General features: G+C 43.1%; 1 protein-coding gene across 6 annotated transcripts in view; it reads right to left on the reverse strand.

Annotated features, from left to right (window-relative positions):
• The window catches only part of RANBP10 (RAN binding protein 10), an 89,065-nt gene that overhangs the window by 30,929 nt on the left and 42,331 nt on the right, over positions 1-15,805 (reverse strand). For 5 of the 6 annotated variants that reach the window (XM_087738979.1, XM_087738978.1, XM_087738977.1 and 2 more), the window contains 2 exons: positions 12,107-12,274; positions 3,202-3,224 (listed from right to left, as the gene is read on the reverse strand). In XM_087738979.1, the coding sequence (XP_087595105.1) occupies positions 3,202-3,224; positions 12,107-12,274 (191 nt within the window). The remainder of the gene's footprint in view (positions 1-3,201; positions 3,225-12,106; positions 12,275-15,805) is intronic. The other variant, XM_087738982.1, reaches the window with a different exon arrangement.

The raw sequence follows: 15,805 nt of genomic DNA on the forward strand, positions 1-15,805 counted from the left end.
TGCTCAGTGAAAGGGCAAGGGGCACAAGTTGCAGCCAGGGAAATTCTGGTGGGGCATAAGGAAGAAATTCTTCCTTGTAAGGATGATTAAAGACTGGAACAGGTTCCCAGGGAGATGCAGCATCTCTGTCCTCAGAGATTTTCAAAACTCAACTGGATAAGGTCCTGACCAACCTTCTCTACCTTTGAAATTATCAAATCTCAAAAAAAACAAAGGAAAAAATGAATCTATAAATACAGGCTGGAAATTGAAATCAGAAATCAGGATGACTGCATCACTGCTGACTCAGCACACCTCCTCCTTTCCTATTCTCACAGCAAGGAAGTAGCTGGGTTAGCGAGGTGTGCAAAGAAAATACAGCATGATGAAGGAGGAGCTACCAGAGGAAAACGCCATATTTAAAGTCAGTCTCTCCTTTCTTTCAAACCTAGCTGACAAGGATGAGGGATAACGAGGGATCAGATCTTTTTCACAGTCCATACTTCAAGACCTTTTTATTAACTTAATTTTTTAGTATTATGAACCCAAGGACTTCCAAAGCTAGGATCAGACCCCCAAAATACTTGGAAGTTAGAAGTAAAAACCCCCGTATTTTTCAGCCACTTTTGGGTATGTTCATCTTTGAGGGGAAGCTGGCTACCCCCAACTTGTTTCAAATCATCTCTGAGTTAAAATTCCATTTTTCACATGTGGGATGTGTCCTCTCTGCTTAGCAGCTGTTGGGAAGTACACCAATCTCCACCACCCTGCCAGACACAGGGAGACATCATCCCAGAGCCCACAGACCAGGCAGATGCTTCTCCTGCCAAGTTCTTCAGGTACACCTTCCCCGTGACTTTTGGACCACCTCTTGCCTCTGATGTTGGTGGCCAGTTACAACCCCCTAGTTCATCCTGACTTGTTTTTTAACCTCCTTGTCCCTTTGTGCCCCTGCAATCCTGCCCTGGGCTCTTCCACATTCTGCTTTTTTACACTTCCTATTGTTTCAGCAAACCGCCAGGCAGGATAAACCTGATATGGGCTTGTGTAAATAAGAGAGTTAGGCCTAAGCATTGACTGAAATTGGTGAAAAAGGGGAAAAGTCCCACTGTGGGATATTCACTTCTATTTGCAAGTAGTTATTTTTGTATTAACTTCAACCTGTGCTAAGCCAAAATGTGATTTTTTTCCCTCGCTGTGTATTTGTACAGATGCAAACACACTTTAGAGGGAACTGAAACAAGCTGAAGCAAATACATTTCACTGTGTGTGAGAATTATCACAGCTAAATGTGGTTTTCAACTGAAAGTATCCATTTCAACTTCCTAATATTGCAAATATTGCAAAATATTGCCTTCATCATTTGCCTCTGAAAGGGGAATTTTGCAATAAGCATTTCAAGGAAACAATTTGTAGACTGGTAATGTTTTGAAGGGTCAAATTGATTCCTTGTGTAATCTCACTGACATGCCAAACCTAGAAGTTATTTAAACTTGAAAGGTGTAAAAGTAATGGAGCTTACTGGCCAAGCTTCTCACTGATGTGTGCTACCAGTCAGCTTCAACATCACATAGGCTGTAATGCAAGAAAAAGCTTCCAACCTACAGCCCCTCCCCAGGAGATTTCAGTAATTAGGTATGGAACAGAGCCAAAAAATGTGTGTCAAGCTGCTCAGACCAGAGAACCTCAAGGGTCACTCAGGTAAGACTGCTGTTTCCATTCCCATTTGCAGTTAAATTTTTAGACTGCACGTTTAGCAGGTGAAGAACACAGATTACATTCTATATCTTGGATGCAAGGTTGTCACAAGACCTCACACCGAAAGGTTAATATTCACGGACAGGTAAAATATTCTTTAATAAACTGTACATGGACCAAGTGAATGAACTACTGTGAAACAACCCCCATAAAGAGGGTTTCTGGTTTAGAATACACTGCAATGTTACCAAGTTCAAAGAGCCTAGGAACAAAAAAAAGCTGTATTGACAGCTGATGTGAAAAGGCAAATTAAATAACTGGAATGTCCTTCAGACACTGGCTGGGGTATGGGAGAGATCTGTAAAGCCATAAATCCCATTGGGAAGGTGAACAGGGAGTGCTAGTCATTATTTCTCACAACACAAAAATTAGAGGAACAAAATAAATTTTTTTTGCAAGAGGTACAAAACAAAGAAAAACAAGCTTTCTTCATAGAATCATAGAATCATTAAAGGTTGAAAAGGACCTCTGAGATCATCGAGTCCAACCCAGTCAAAAAAATTAATCACTTTGGAGGCCTAAACAAGTTATGGAAACTAAGAACTTCCTCAGAGGAAATTCATTTGGGGTTATTAAGTACAAAGACAGGAGTGCAACCTCTGGGACAAGAAGTTCTATGTATGAGAGAAATGGATGCAGTGGATGTATTGGTGTATGCCTGACCTGGTTTTATCTTCTTTTCCTAGACACCTGCTCCTTGTCCAGGAACACTTGGGTCTGAAAAAGAGCAACCATTTTTTCGTTCATGACCCACTGTGAAAGTTGTGCTTTTGTAAGACCCGACTAGACGTTACTGCCTGGTATAACTCAGCTGGTGTCACTGAACTCAAGAGTAACTCAGTATCGGGGCTGGTGAAGCAGAGGAGTAACTATCCAACCCCAGACAGGTGCCAAATACATTCCTCCAGCCATTCCACGAGCTGGTTACTCATCATGGGCTGAGGCTTGACAAAAAACTGTACAATAAGCCAGCTGAGCCTGACCTTCATTCTCAGAAATACCTTTCCCTAACTGCACCATGGAAAGGGAACGACTCCACCACGGCTGCAAGATTTGGATGAGACAGGAGGAAGCTGAGAATAGTATCATTAGGCATTTTTGGGCTCTCTGATGATGGGACATGAGAGGCTACTCAATGACTTTGCACATACACTCCCCACAGTCAAAGCTGCATTTGGAAGACAGTGACTTGTACTGAAGTATGAATCCTTGCTCTAATTCCAGGAGAAGGAGCAACATATTCTTAGAGGTGGCGAGGGATGAGAGGAGGCATGTGAGTAGCCCACAAACCCAGCCACAGGATTATGAAGTTTCAGAAAAAGGAGCATCCACATCATTCAGTAATGTGCGTTACCATTTTTTAACAGCATCAAACAGAAAAAAAAAAAAAATCACCCCCCCATACTCTTCCCCCTCCCTTCTGTTTGCATCCTTAGTTAAAATACTGAAAATTGGTGTACTTACAGGGAGGTCTGTAAAGGCTATACCTGTGGGGGGAAAAATATTAGAATTAAAAAGACAAAGGTTTTTTTTCCCTGCTTGGCTACATCCTTAACACTCTACAAAACGTTATTGCATTTCAATAAATCTCAGCTCTGACCCTGCATTTCACCACCTGTTATATTTAGAAGTAACTTCCCTCCCCAGTCCCCTCCTCTGCAAGGTTTTGCATCTGGAGAAAGGTTCAGGGAAAAGCCCAAATGTTTAAGACGTCTCTCCCAGAAACTGGATTTTCTAAAACGCAGCTCCTCTTTTCTTTGCTTCTCCCTTTGTTACTATGAAGGAGGTGGTTTTCAAGACTCACTTTGGCTTCAGAAACAGAGTTTTACTATAATGTTGCTTCTGTTTAGGCTATAACTACTTCTCCTTAGCAGCCAGAGAGACAGCAATGAACATTCAATGCGTTGCATTGCAGCTGGGGCACAGCCTTGCGACAAGACCAAGCTGCAGCCAGGAGCACCTGAGAAATACTGTGCAAAGAACAGCTTCATCCTCAACTACACTGCTACAGTTCCAAATATAAGAGATGGAAAAAAGTGCATGATTTCCCTTTTCATTTACATTTGGCATGCCAGAAAAGAGATATCTACTTAAGCAGAGGCAGCCATTGCCTAGGATCACTAACAGAGTTGTGGCCAGAGACCACACTCGGCTGCAGAGTCAGGCTACCCCCAGGCACAGCTCTGCAATGCTCTGCATCCGATTTAGACGTGAGCTGCCACTCAGAAGGAGGCTGCCTCTCCTCCCTCTCCCACGGCATGTCTCCCTGCATCCACCACGGGTGAGATCCAGCAGCCGGGCAGCAACACAGTGAGATGCATCAGCCAGCGACAGCAGCTCTAACCCACGGGTTTTGGATCACTCTCACCAACAGCACAGGGGAAACTGTGGCCATGCCCTGTTCACCTTGTCAGGCTGAGCTTAATTCATGTTTTAAGCTAACATTTCAGGAGTCAATCTGGAAGCTGCAGTCTTGCCCGACATGTGCTCCCAGCAATGCTTTCTGTCCCCAGCCAGAGTAAGGCCGGTATCCACACCAGTATGCCCAGTTCTCGCACACGTCCCACCTCTCAGCCACACAGCAGTCCCTTCTGGGTGGCAATGAAACAGCTGCACAGAAGCAAGAGCACATCCTTCTCCATTTTTAATGTTAGGATTACTTTAACCAAGAACTGCAATGTAATGTTACCAGATCAGCCTGAAATGGTAACTTAAACCAATTTTAGGAGTCAACATAGGAAACAAATAGTTGCTATTCAAAACAGCACAGATCAAAAATCAAATGCTCGGAAAAAAAACCTGAATATTTTACTAAATAAATAGGCAATAAGGTTTAATTAACATCCTGGCAGACAGCCAATATGGTTTAATTAAAATCATGGCAGTTTGGACCTTGTCTGTTGAGTACCCGCTCTACAACCCAACCAAAAATTGTGTATACAGGTGATGTTGAATACCCAGCTGAGAAAAATGTTCAGTAAGCATTTCTCTCTCTCACCTCAGCACTTTGCCCAAATATTGTTCCTCACTCAAACCTGTTTTTCACTTCACACTTGTTTTGGTCAGCTGGATGAAAGCTTGTTTCTACCCTTACACCAGAATGAGGCCAACCTCTTTGAGTCTGCAGCCCACTGGAGTCCTCCTCTGCCACCCAGGATCGCCCAGAGCCAAAGGTGGCCTGGCTTTCCCATGACGACTCGTGTAGCTGTATGGGTGGGAGCTGCATCCAGCACATGGGCAAGCATATGATTTTTGAGTGGACTACAAGGTGGGTGGAAAATTGGCTGGACTGTCAGGATAGAAGGGTTGTGATCAGCAGCTCGAAGTCCAAGTGTTGTCCCTCAGGGATCGATGGTAGGGCCAATACTGTTTAATGTCTCTACTAGTGACCTGGACGATGGGACGGCGTGCACTCTCAGCAGGTTCACAGATGTCACCAAACAGGAGAGTCAACAACATGCTGGAGGGCATACTACTATTCAGAAGGACCTCAACAGGCTGGAGAAATGATCCAGCACAAACCTCATGAAGCTCAACGAAAGGAACTGAAGAGCCCTTCCACCAGGTTGTAATATTCCCAGAAAACAGGACAGGCTGGGGCTGAATGGAGAGAAAGCAGATCTGCAGAAAAGCATGCAAGGGATCCTGCTGGGCAACAAGTTGAGGAGTCAGCAGTGGGTCTTGCAGTGAAGCAGGTCAACCACATCCTGGGCTGTATTAGTAAGAGTGTAGCTGGAGCTGTATTAGTAAGCTGGGCTGTATTAGTAAGAGCATAGGTTAAAGGAAGGGATTGCTCCCTTCTCTTCAACACTTGTGGGTCTAAACTTGGGAGTATGATGTTCACTTTTGGGCTCTCCAATACAAGACAGACAGCAAAACTGGAGTCAGTCCAGCAGAGGCCAACAAGATGAAGAGAGGCTATGGGAAATTGGGTTGTTCAGTCTTATTCATGCGTTGTTCAGACACTTATTGCTGCCTACAGCTACCTAATGGGAGGGTACAGAAAAGACAGACCCAGACTTTTCCCAGAGATGCATGGTGACAGGACACAGGAGGCAACAGAGATAAGTTGCAACATGGGAAATTCTGATTAGATATTTGGGGGGGGGGGGAAATCAGCATGAAAGTGGTCAAACACTGAATTGGGGACCAGAAAAGCCCCCTGGGGAATCTCCACTCTTGGAGACAGTAAAAACTTGACGAGTTTCTGAGTAATGTCACCTAGTTGGTCCTGCTTTCAGCAGGGCGTTGGATGCATGACCTCCAGAAATCCCTCCCAATGAAAATTACTCTATGATTCTATAAATAAACTTATTACACTGCCTTTAAATTAAGGCACTTATATGTTTTGGATCCTCTGTTATATAACTAAGGCCAATAAAATGCTTTATGCATACAGAACTAGATCTGTTGCACAAATATGTTTGCTTAGAGAGTTCATCCTGGAACTGTATGGCTACACACCTGCATCCAACAAAGTCAACAGCAGAAAGTGAAAGAATCACAGCTCTAACTAGGCAGCTGAGTTTGAAACTACACTCCTTCTCTGCAGCACCTCCAAAGCCTAGATCCAATTTAAAATAACAAACTTCATAAATTTAAAGACCTAAGAACTGGACAGCTCAAGAGGTCAGGAAGCATGAGCGAGCATGTGAAGAGCCCCTCTTGTAAGCCCACAATGTCAACCTGATCATCAAGGCAGTGACATAAAGACATGAAATGACGGTTCAGTGCAGGGTTCAGTGTGATCGACACCTTCACCTGCCATCTAATCAAAGGACTTTCACCTTTCCGTGACTAACACGCACTTTTATACACATCCCCATGCATACAACATGCTTGTGGACCTTCTAGCCCAACTCTACCTTCCATCCAGCAATAACCATGCTGTCTGCCTTACAGTTGGCCATTTTCTTCGCATTACATTTCGGAATTCAATTTGCACAAGACAACATACATTTGGGTGATCAGCCACAACGCTCCACTTTGCATATGGCAAGGTACTCCTCCAGCATCTGTTTAGGTAACCATAATTCAGAGGATGGAAAAGCAGTGCTGATGGACTGCAATAAGCAACAACACATTCAGCAAGATGGGCATCTTAAAGAGTAGACTAGAAACGTCAACCCATTAAATACTTGAACACTTCTACAACTTGCTGCTGAGGAGAAGCACTATTAAACCCACACAGCTCTACATGCTCTTGGAAACAGTTATCCTCCAATCAAGCCACTCAGGTAAAATTGTTCTTACAGAGAAACAAGGCTGTAGCCAAGTTTGATATTTTCCATTCATTTTAAATTTGGTTCATCTAAAGTCTTGTTTTAAACCTCCCAATGCTCTTGCTCTCTGCAAACTTCATTGGAAGGTTTGAGGACAAGCCTATTAAACCTGGGATGGACATCTGTGGATCTCTATGACAAGATTTCTTCATTATCCCTAATGTTCCTGTTAATCTCTAAACTGGTTGCAGAATGGGTATTTTACTTCACAGGTTAACTTGGTCTTTCCAAGGGCCTGCACCAGAACTCAGACAGACTACAGGAAGTTTTCTATGCCAAGACTTCAGGGGGTTGCATGCTCTTTTTATAGCCCTGCTGCTCCATTTACCTTGGTCTGTTGTCGAAGTCTGAGATCTGAAAAACTCATATCTTAGTCCCTGAGCGAACTCATCCACTTAATCCCAGAGACCTGTGGCAGTCACATTCCCATACCATCTTCTACGTCCAAGATTCTCTACTTAATGGCTGGAGCCCCAACATTTCCCACGTTTCTCCCTCTTTTTCTCCTAATTCACCCTCATCACACTTCCAGCCACATCTCATCATAGTTTTTACTGCCAGGACTCTGCTCAGAACTTCTCAAAAGCATTTCATCAGCAACCAGAAGACATTCAAGACATTTTCCAGAACAGAGAATTAAGACTACATGTGATGTCAAACAGTTTTCATGTGACGTCTCCAAACAAAGTTCAAGACTTAGCTCCAACCAGAACATTCAGAATTTGTGATGGCCAAGAAAACACTTCTTATATGGTGCTCCTGATGGATCTAATTAAATGGAAAAGTATGAAGACAATGGAAGATCGTAGTTAAGCAACAGGACAAATTGCAAGGAAAACAAAGGGGCGGGTGTCTAATTAACAGATGAAAAGGAGAGCATGAAATAGTACAGAGAGAAACGGTGAAGAGAGAGTATCATCTTTAGGGAAAGACAAAGCTACAGTAATTCCATTAAAAGAGAGACAAATTCAAATGCCCAGAGGCAGAGCCCTGAAACTCTGCTGTCAAGCTAACTGGCATCACAAAGGGGCTGATTAGTCTCATGAATATTTTTTATATCTGCAGCAGGATTACATAATGACCTAATTTCCTAAGAGGAGAGATGTATAGCTTCAGCTGCTTTGTGTTAGGGAACATCAAGAAAAAGCATATTCATCCCCTTCCTGGTAAATCTCGGGTTTACACAACACAGAAATGAGATTCTCAGGTTAGCATAAGTATCATGAAATGTTCAACGTCTTCATGGAGATGCTTCCACTGGGGCAGAAAGTGTTCTGACTTTCAATTAAATCATTGCTCCTGCCTCCATCTGGTCTTGGTTCCTCTGCTGAGACCTGCCTCACCCCCTCTCTCACATCTACCTGCTCAGTGCTCATGAGAAGCCAGGTGACTGGGATCTGTGGTCTTACGGGGCTCAGACACTACAGCTCAAAGAGAAACTGGAACACGAATGAGCCAGTTGTGAATGCTCAGTTGTGAATTTTCTCATCCGTCTCATGTCTTGTACCATGCATCTGAAGAGCCCAAGAGGAGGATACCCAGGAGACAGCAATGCTTTTAATCTACTGTTGTTCTCAAAGCACAGTGTAATTTAATTCCCTTCCTTTCCTGTTTCTTTCCACTGGTGTTGTTCACTGCTGGGGCAGGCTGCTCCCCAAGAGATCATTCAGTGTCAGATTAGAAAACACAAGCTTTCCACCCAAAAAACCCATCTCTGAAGGAAAAGGAGTGGTAAAAATCAAGAAAGGAAGACCAAGTAACTTCATTGCTGTAAAAACCTCCACATGTCCCAAACAAAACAAATCTCTGAGCAGGACATGAGGCAAAGAATCAGAGGATGGTAATGATGAAACGCAATGCAGAAGTTACTGAACAGTGACCTTTGTTTGGCTTCATCTGCCCAGACACCCAGGCACAACTTTTCAACTGACACCCCTTCTTCTCTGCAGACTCCTGGTCACTAAAAAGAAATTAGATTTCAAATGAACAAACTCGTATTCATTAAATAGAAGACCTAGCCTCTTCCTGACTGTTATACTTTCATTGTGACAAAAAGTAACAGCACTGTCAGGCTAAAAAATGGTGAAGCTGGAAAACCACCCACTCAGACAAAGGAAAACAGCCAGAGGGGCACAGCACAAACCACTACACTACTTCTGTGCAAATACACGCTAAAAATCAAGGACAGCGACTCAAATTAGAGATTTTGTCAAATCTTTTTAACTCTTTCAGCACCTTAGTCGCTGTGTATGGTGAACTCATCTCATTCCTAAGCAACACCTCCTGCTCTACACCATCAGCTGTTGCTTTCATACCTCTATTTGTCTTCCCAGTTGTCCTGGTTTCAGCTGGGATAGTGTTAATTTTCTTCCTAGTAGCTGGTATAATGCTGTGTTTTGGATTTAGCATGAGAATAATTTTGATAACACACTGATATTTTAGTGGTTACTAAGTAGTGCTTACACTAAGTCAAGGACTTTTCAGCTTCCCATGCTCTGCCAGGTGCACAAGAAGCTGGGACGGGGCACAGCCAGGACAGCTGACCCAGACTGGCCAAAAGGCTATTCCATACCACATGACGTCATGCTCAGTATATAAGCTGGGGAAGAAGAAGGAAGGGGGGGATGTTTGGAGTGATGGCATTTGTCTTCCCAAGTCACCGTTACATGTGATGGAGCCCTGCTTTCCTGGAGATGGCTGAACACCTGCCTGCCGATGGGAAGGAGCGAATGAATTCCTTGGTTTGCTTTGCTGGTGTGCACAGCTTTTGCTTTACCTATTAAACTGTTTTAATCTCAACCCATGAGTTTTCTCACTTTTACTCTTCCAATTCTCTCCCCCATCCCACCAGGGGGGAGTGAGCAAGTGGCTGTGTGGTGCTTAGTTGCTGGCTGGGGTTAAACCATGACACCAGTACAGGAATAACAAGGGCAATGTCCACAGATTATGAGTTAAATTTAGAATAATCCAGCTATTAGAAATCTGGGCAATTAACTAATACTTAAGGACTACAAATGACTGCTAATGTCTCCACTAGTGACTGACCTCGCCAGGTAGTAAGCCACAAGTCTTCACCAGGAGTCCCCCAGCATCACACATGGTCTGGCTGACAGTTACAATTTCAAAACAGAAGCCAGATCAGACACTCAACTCTGAGCAGCTCCCCACTGGGCTTCTGAGCAAGGCTCCATTTATAAAATTAGAATGTTAAAAACAACTCTCAAAGGATGCTCAAAGAATTTTTTTTCCATTCAGGGCTGAAGGCCTCTTGACGCGTTGCAAAGCACCAGGACTAGTTGCTGAATGCAGTCACAGACTCAACCCAGAATGGTTCTTCAGAAGGCACATGCCTCATTTCTAGGCCCCTCACAAATCAAGAAACGGTGGGTATGAAATTAGAGGAAAACTGAAAACAAATTTCCAAAAGAAGTTCTGTCTGCATGAGCACCAGGCCTTTCTGCATCTGCCTCAGAGGAAGGATCCTTCTTGAGATTTGAGGGGGGAAAAGCCTGCATCTCAGATCCGTATCTCTGCTATACCTGTAGCATAGCATGCTACTTTCACAGAATCACAGACTGGCTGAGGTTGGAGGCGCCTCTGGAGGTCATCTGGTCCAACCTCTCTGCTCAAGCAGGGCCACCCAGAGCTGGTTGCTCAGAACTGTGTCCCGGTGACTTCTGAATACCTCCATGGATGGAGACTCCACAGCCTCCCCTGGCAACCTGTGCCAGTGCTCAGTCACCCTCACAGTGACAAAGTGTCTCCTGATGTTCAGAGGGAAACTCCAGGGTTTCAGTTTGAGCCAACCCTCTGTGTTTCAGTTTGTGCCCGTTGCTTCTGGTCCTGGCACTGGGCACCACTGAGAAGAGTGTAGCTCTGTCCTCTTTGCAGCCTCCCTTCAGGTATTTATATACATTGATGAGATCCCCCCCTGAGCTTTGTCTTCTCAAGGCTGAGCAGTACCACCTCTCTCAGCCTACCCTGCCAGAGAGATGCTACAGTCCTGTAATCATCTTAATAACCCTTCACTGGACTCTCTACAGTATGTCTGTCTCTCTCTTGTACAGGGGAGCACAGTACTTTTCTCAAGAGCTCACCAGAAATTATGGACTCTCCAGACACACACTGCACTCCAATCCCACTCCTTCCTCCAGCCCAGCCAGTAACTCAGAACAACTTCTGTTCTGACAAATGTTTTGAGTGGGGTATTTTTCTACCAGCTTCTTCATCTTGATTTCAACAAAGTAGAATTGACACAGCAAGGAGAAGCAAAGGAAAAGAGTGCCTGTCCCTACCAAACCAAATGAATTCCAGCGCAAAAAGTGAGATGAACTTATAAAATTTTACTGTATGTCTTATGTGACAAAAAAAAAAAAAAAAAAGACAATTTATCCAGAGTGGAGAATATGTCATCCAAGGGAGAGACATTTTAGGTGAAAATGGCCACAACTTTCTATTTTAGACAAATCAGATACGATGGATGCCTGGAAAACATCTGTGAGATATTCTTTTGGGCAAAATTTTGAAGTCCTTAACTTTAGAGGAACTACTGAAACAACTGTGGAATGAACCAAATTATAGGTCAGTGCTTAAGTAAGACTTCTTATGCTGAATTAATGTGTAGCTTTGGGAATGCTCTGACCAATGTGTTAAGGCTTACAGATGGACAAGTCCCTTTAAAAAGTGAAAAGACACTGATACAGTGGCTTTGTAGTCAGTTGAATAATACACTAACTAAACTTCCCAATTCTTTATTTCCCTGTTGCCCAGCCATTAGCCATCTTATCCAACCTCCCACAGGCTGTGCAGTAGCAGAGGAAAGGAGCAGAAGCTGGAGATGCAATCTTAACCTACTTAAACAAATGGAACAGCACAGAAACCATTTTATGTGCTGGAAGTATTTATGTCTTGGAGCCAATTTATATCTCCTAACTGCCGCTTAGTGCTCTTTTTCTCTCCCGTTTCTTAAATGTTACCCACAAATGCAGGACAAGAGTTACAACACATGCAAAGTATTAGAGTAAACAGCAGCAGCGAGAGCAGGGCAGGAGCATCCCTCTCTCCTGAGAACACATTTCTTTACTTACCTAAACTGTGGCCATTTTTCGTGTAAAAGCAGGTATTGTTGATAAGGTTAACACAGCAGCCAATCACATCTCCAGTGGTGAACGTAGGGCCATAGGGCTGCCCTGTCCCCGAAGAACAGAAGGAGTGCCCATCGTCACCATGGTACCCATAAGAATGTTTATCCCATCCTGCAAAAGACAAGACAAAAGAACAGGTCAGCAATGAAGCCAATTTAACATGGCAACTACAGCTCTCAGGACACAATTTTCTGGGAGGAAATTTGAAATTTTGATTCCCGCTCCTGATTAATCCCAATATTAATTTTCACATACCAGTAACTGAAAAGAAATTAATGATCATCAATCATAACACATCATTTGCGTTTCAACCTCACTCGTCCCTTATGAGAAATAATAAAAAGAACAGATTGCCAAAAGTCATTTTGACAAAGATTTTTTGTTTTAAAACCCCTGTTTCTGTTATCTTGCCTGCAGTGAAACAAGCTCCTTTTTGTAAAACATTTGTGTTTCTCACTAACACAATCTTTCAGCAAAACCATTTAATAAAATAATTCTGGTCTAATTGCAGCTTTGTCCGTAAGTGCTGCTCACAGGCATAACTGAACAGCTTGAGGCAATTTTTGCACTCTCACATTTACATTTCCCTTCTAACAGTTTATGGGGATTTCTGTGTTCCCCTTGGGCAACAACATTTCCCATTCTGTGGACAGCTTAAAATACAACCCTTAAATGTCAACGGGCAATTTTCAAAGTGATCAATTCTAACATTAATATCTTTTATTTCTTCTGCCAGTAACACTGTGCCTAGAGTTAAAGCTGAGCTCAGGGACTGCACTCTGCCCACTTGCTCTTTTCTACTTCTCCCAGTAATTCCATCATTCTGAGTTCCTGATTTTTTTTCTGTTCCACCCCAATTCTATTGTAAATGCTTTTGTGAATTTCTTACACATAGAAATGCCAGATATAACTGCAAACTATTGCAAAGAAGAGCGATTAATCCATCCTTTAAAAACTGAAGTGTTCTTCAGGCAACACACTGGTCGTCTCTTTTAAGGACTGTCATCTCCCTCTTGCAGAGGAGAGGACAGTGCTCCCACAGTTGTGGCCACCGAGTGATTCAGCAAATGCCACCTGAATCTACTAACCCATACCTGCCAACTTCAGTTGCCACTACTGCTCCAGATGGCTTCTCCTTTCCTCTCTTAGGAAACCAGCTACAGCAGGTAGGGAGTCATGAGGAACAGTCCTCTTACCAGAGAAGTTAAAGAAAGCATGACACACTGTTTTATAATAAGACTTCAAGAAGAATCGGTATCTTCTCCAGCTCTTTGGAGCGTTCCTATGAATTACGCAATCAAAACCACATCTCACAGAGAGATGTACTATCAAAAAGCCTGAGATAGACACAACATTAATAACCACCTGTGTTTTAAATGGATACGGTTGGATCCTTCAGCAGATCATGCCAACTGAAGCAGAAATGAAAGAAGGTGCTTTGACCACCCACTGACCTTATATAATCTAAGGGTAAATGCAGAATCTGTTAAACGTGGAGCAATGGTTTTGGCAAAAGGACTACAGAAGAAATGCAAAGAGAGGGGTTAAAAAACAGAAAGCACACATTCTGCAATAAGGCAAAAAAAGACTGAGCACACTGCAAACCACAGAGAGGAGCCCTGTGAAGGTGGGCTGGGGCACTTCTGCAAGCCATGATTTTCTTACAAAACCACCAACAACATGAGGGCACTAGAAATTTAATCCTGTAAAATGGTGCTCAGTTACATGCACTCAGGTATCTTATCATCAGCGGACCCACATGCTCAGGGTTTCTCAGAAAAGCATGAAACATTCGGTGCACGCCCAAGGCCCTCCGTTTATTGCACCACACTGCATGAATGCCAAGGGGAAAGTCAGGGAATGGAGCAAGACCGAAACATGCCACGGTCCAAGATTTTGGACCTCAGGGCAAAGTTTGGGAGTAAAAGGTGTGAAGGACTCCTAGCAAATCCTAGTCTAGAAATAGTGAATAATTTCCTCTGTTAAATCCCACACAGCCACAGGAACAGACTGAGATGTCCCAAGAGTCAGCTCTGTCTTCCCTAGGACCAGCTCCAAACAAGCTGTTGACAGCAGCACCAGTCCTGTTTAATATCTTCATGAAAGACAGGGACAACAGCACAGACAGCACCCTCAGCTAGCTCAAAAACGATGCCAAACCTCACTGCCAAAAACAAAGGAGGGAGTGATAGGGACTCTAGAGTCTGTTGTCAAACTTCTGCTTCTAAGACTCCATCCAGTAAAAATATCATTGAAATATTGAGTTTTAACACTACGGCTCCTTGCCACTATCCCTTTTATTTTCTCTGCTGCTGGCCTGTGAAAGACTGCCATTGCTGATTTATTTAGTCTCCCCAAACACGGAACTGTTACATGTGTGTCAGTTCAGAACGTCTCTCATGAAGCTGCTTCGCAACTTCAGATGATAACTTTAATCAATTTATCTCCTAAGCTACTTAATAACACAATCGAAATACAAACTTCTAACTCTTCTGCATAAAAAACACATTCCTGGCATTACAACGCATTTAATAAGAACTTGGCACCAATTACATCTAAGCAGTCGGATGCTTACACATCATGCACCACATAGGGCTACCATGAGAAACACAACAGGCGTGCCCAACCGTGAGGACAATTTCACAAAATACTTGTGCCAATGCAGGCACTACAGGTTCTGTAGTATAAGAAAAAAAAGGTTTCATTACCTACAGATCATGACTGATCCTACTGAAAAAACCTCCTCCTGCTCCTGTTAAGACTTGTGCTTCACAGCGTCAGTACTTGCTGTACCACCAAAGGTGGTGATGAACACATTGATGAGATGAACTCCAATGAGAAGTAACTGAACAAAGGCTTTGAGGGCAGTGTCAAATTTGGTATGTATTGCAACAGTGCCTGGAAAAAGCTTGATTTGAAACTTATTCTCCACAGACAACCACTAATATCACCAGTTAAGGAAATCTTGCTCACCCAGCACTTTGCTAATGACATACAGAGTTAATTTTTTCAGCTCAAATGTTGTGTAGTGCTGAATCTGGACCTGACACGACGCTAAGTGTTTTAAATCTAGACTGTCAGTCTTATCAAATCACTATGGTCATCTGAAAAAAACAAGCCAGATTTGTTTGAGGGAACTTAACTGTACTCACCATAAACATAAGCTGAGTGGCGTTAATTATATGCCTAACCTTTAGTTACGCATTAATTGAATAATGTAGCAGTATTTCTAAAATTCTGCCCAGAATAAACATGAGGGCAATGGCATACAGGTCATTCCAGCACTGGCCAACTTCAGCCAGTCTTCTGAAAATCTCCTAGTAATCTGAATTAAAAATAACAATCAGGTCTTCTAATACTTCTAGATCAAACTTATCTGGCTCTATTGATTTAAATAGCATATCCCTATCAAAGTGTTTGGCATTATCTTGGATTACCAGCAGAGCGGGCAGTAACTCATCACATGTATTTTGCAAATACATCCTCCAACTTCTCTCCAAATACAAAAACACTTGCTGAAAACTTGGGACTTTTCTACATCATTAACAATTTACTATCGCCACCTAGTAATAGGTCTACGATTTTACAACCTTTTCTTTGATTCCTACAACACTATTCGCGCCTCCAGGTACTCAACAGCTT

This window comes from Nipponia nippon, unplaced genomic scaffold (assembly GCF_047370975.1).
Source record: "Nipponia nippon isolate SJK-2023a ecotype South Korea unplaced genomic scaffold, ASM4737097v1 scaffold_7, whole genome shotgun sequence".
Lineage (NCBI taxonomy): Eukaryota > Metazoa > Chordata > Aves > Pelecaniformes > Threskiornithidae > Nipponia > Nipponia nippon.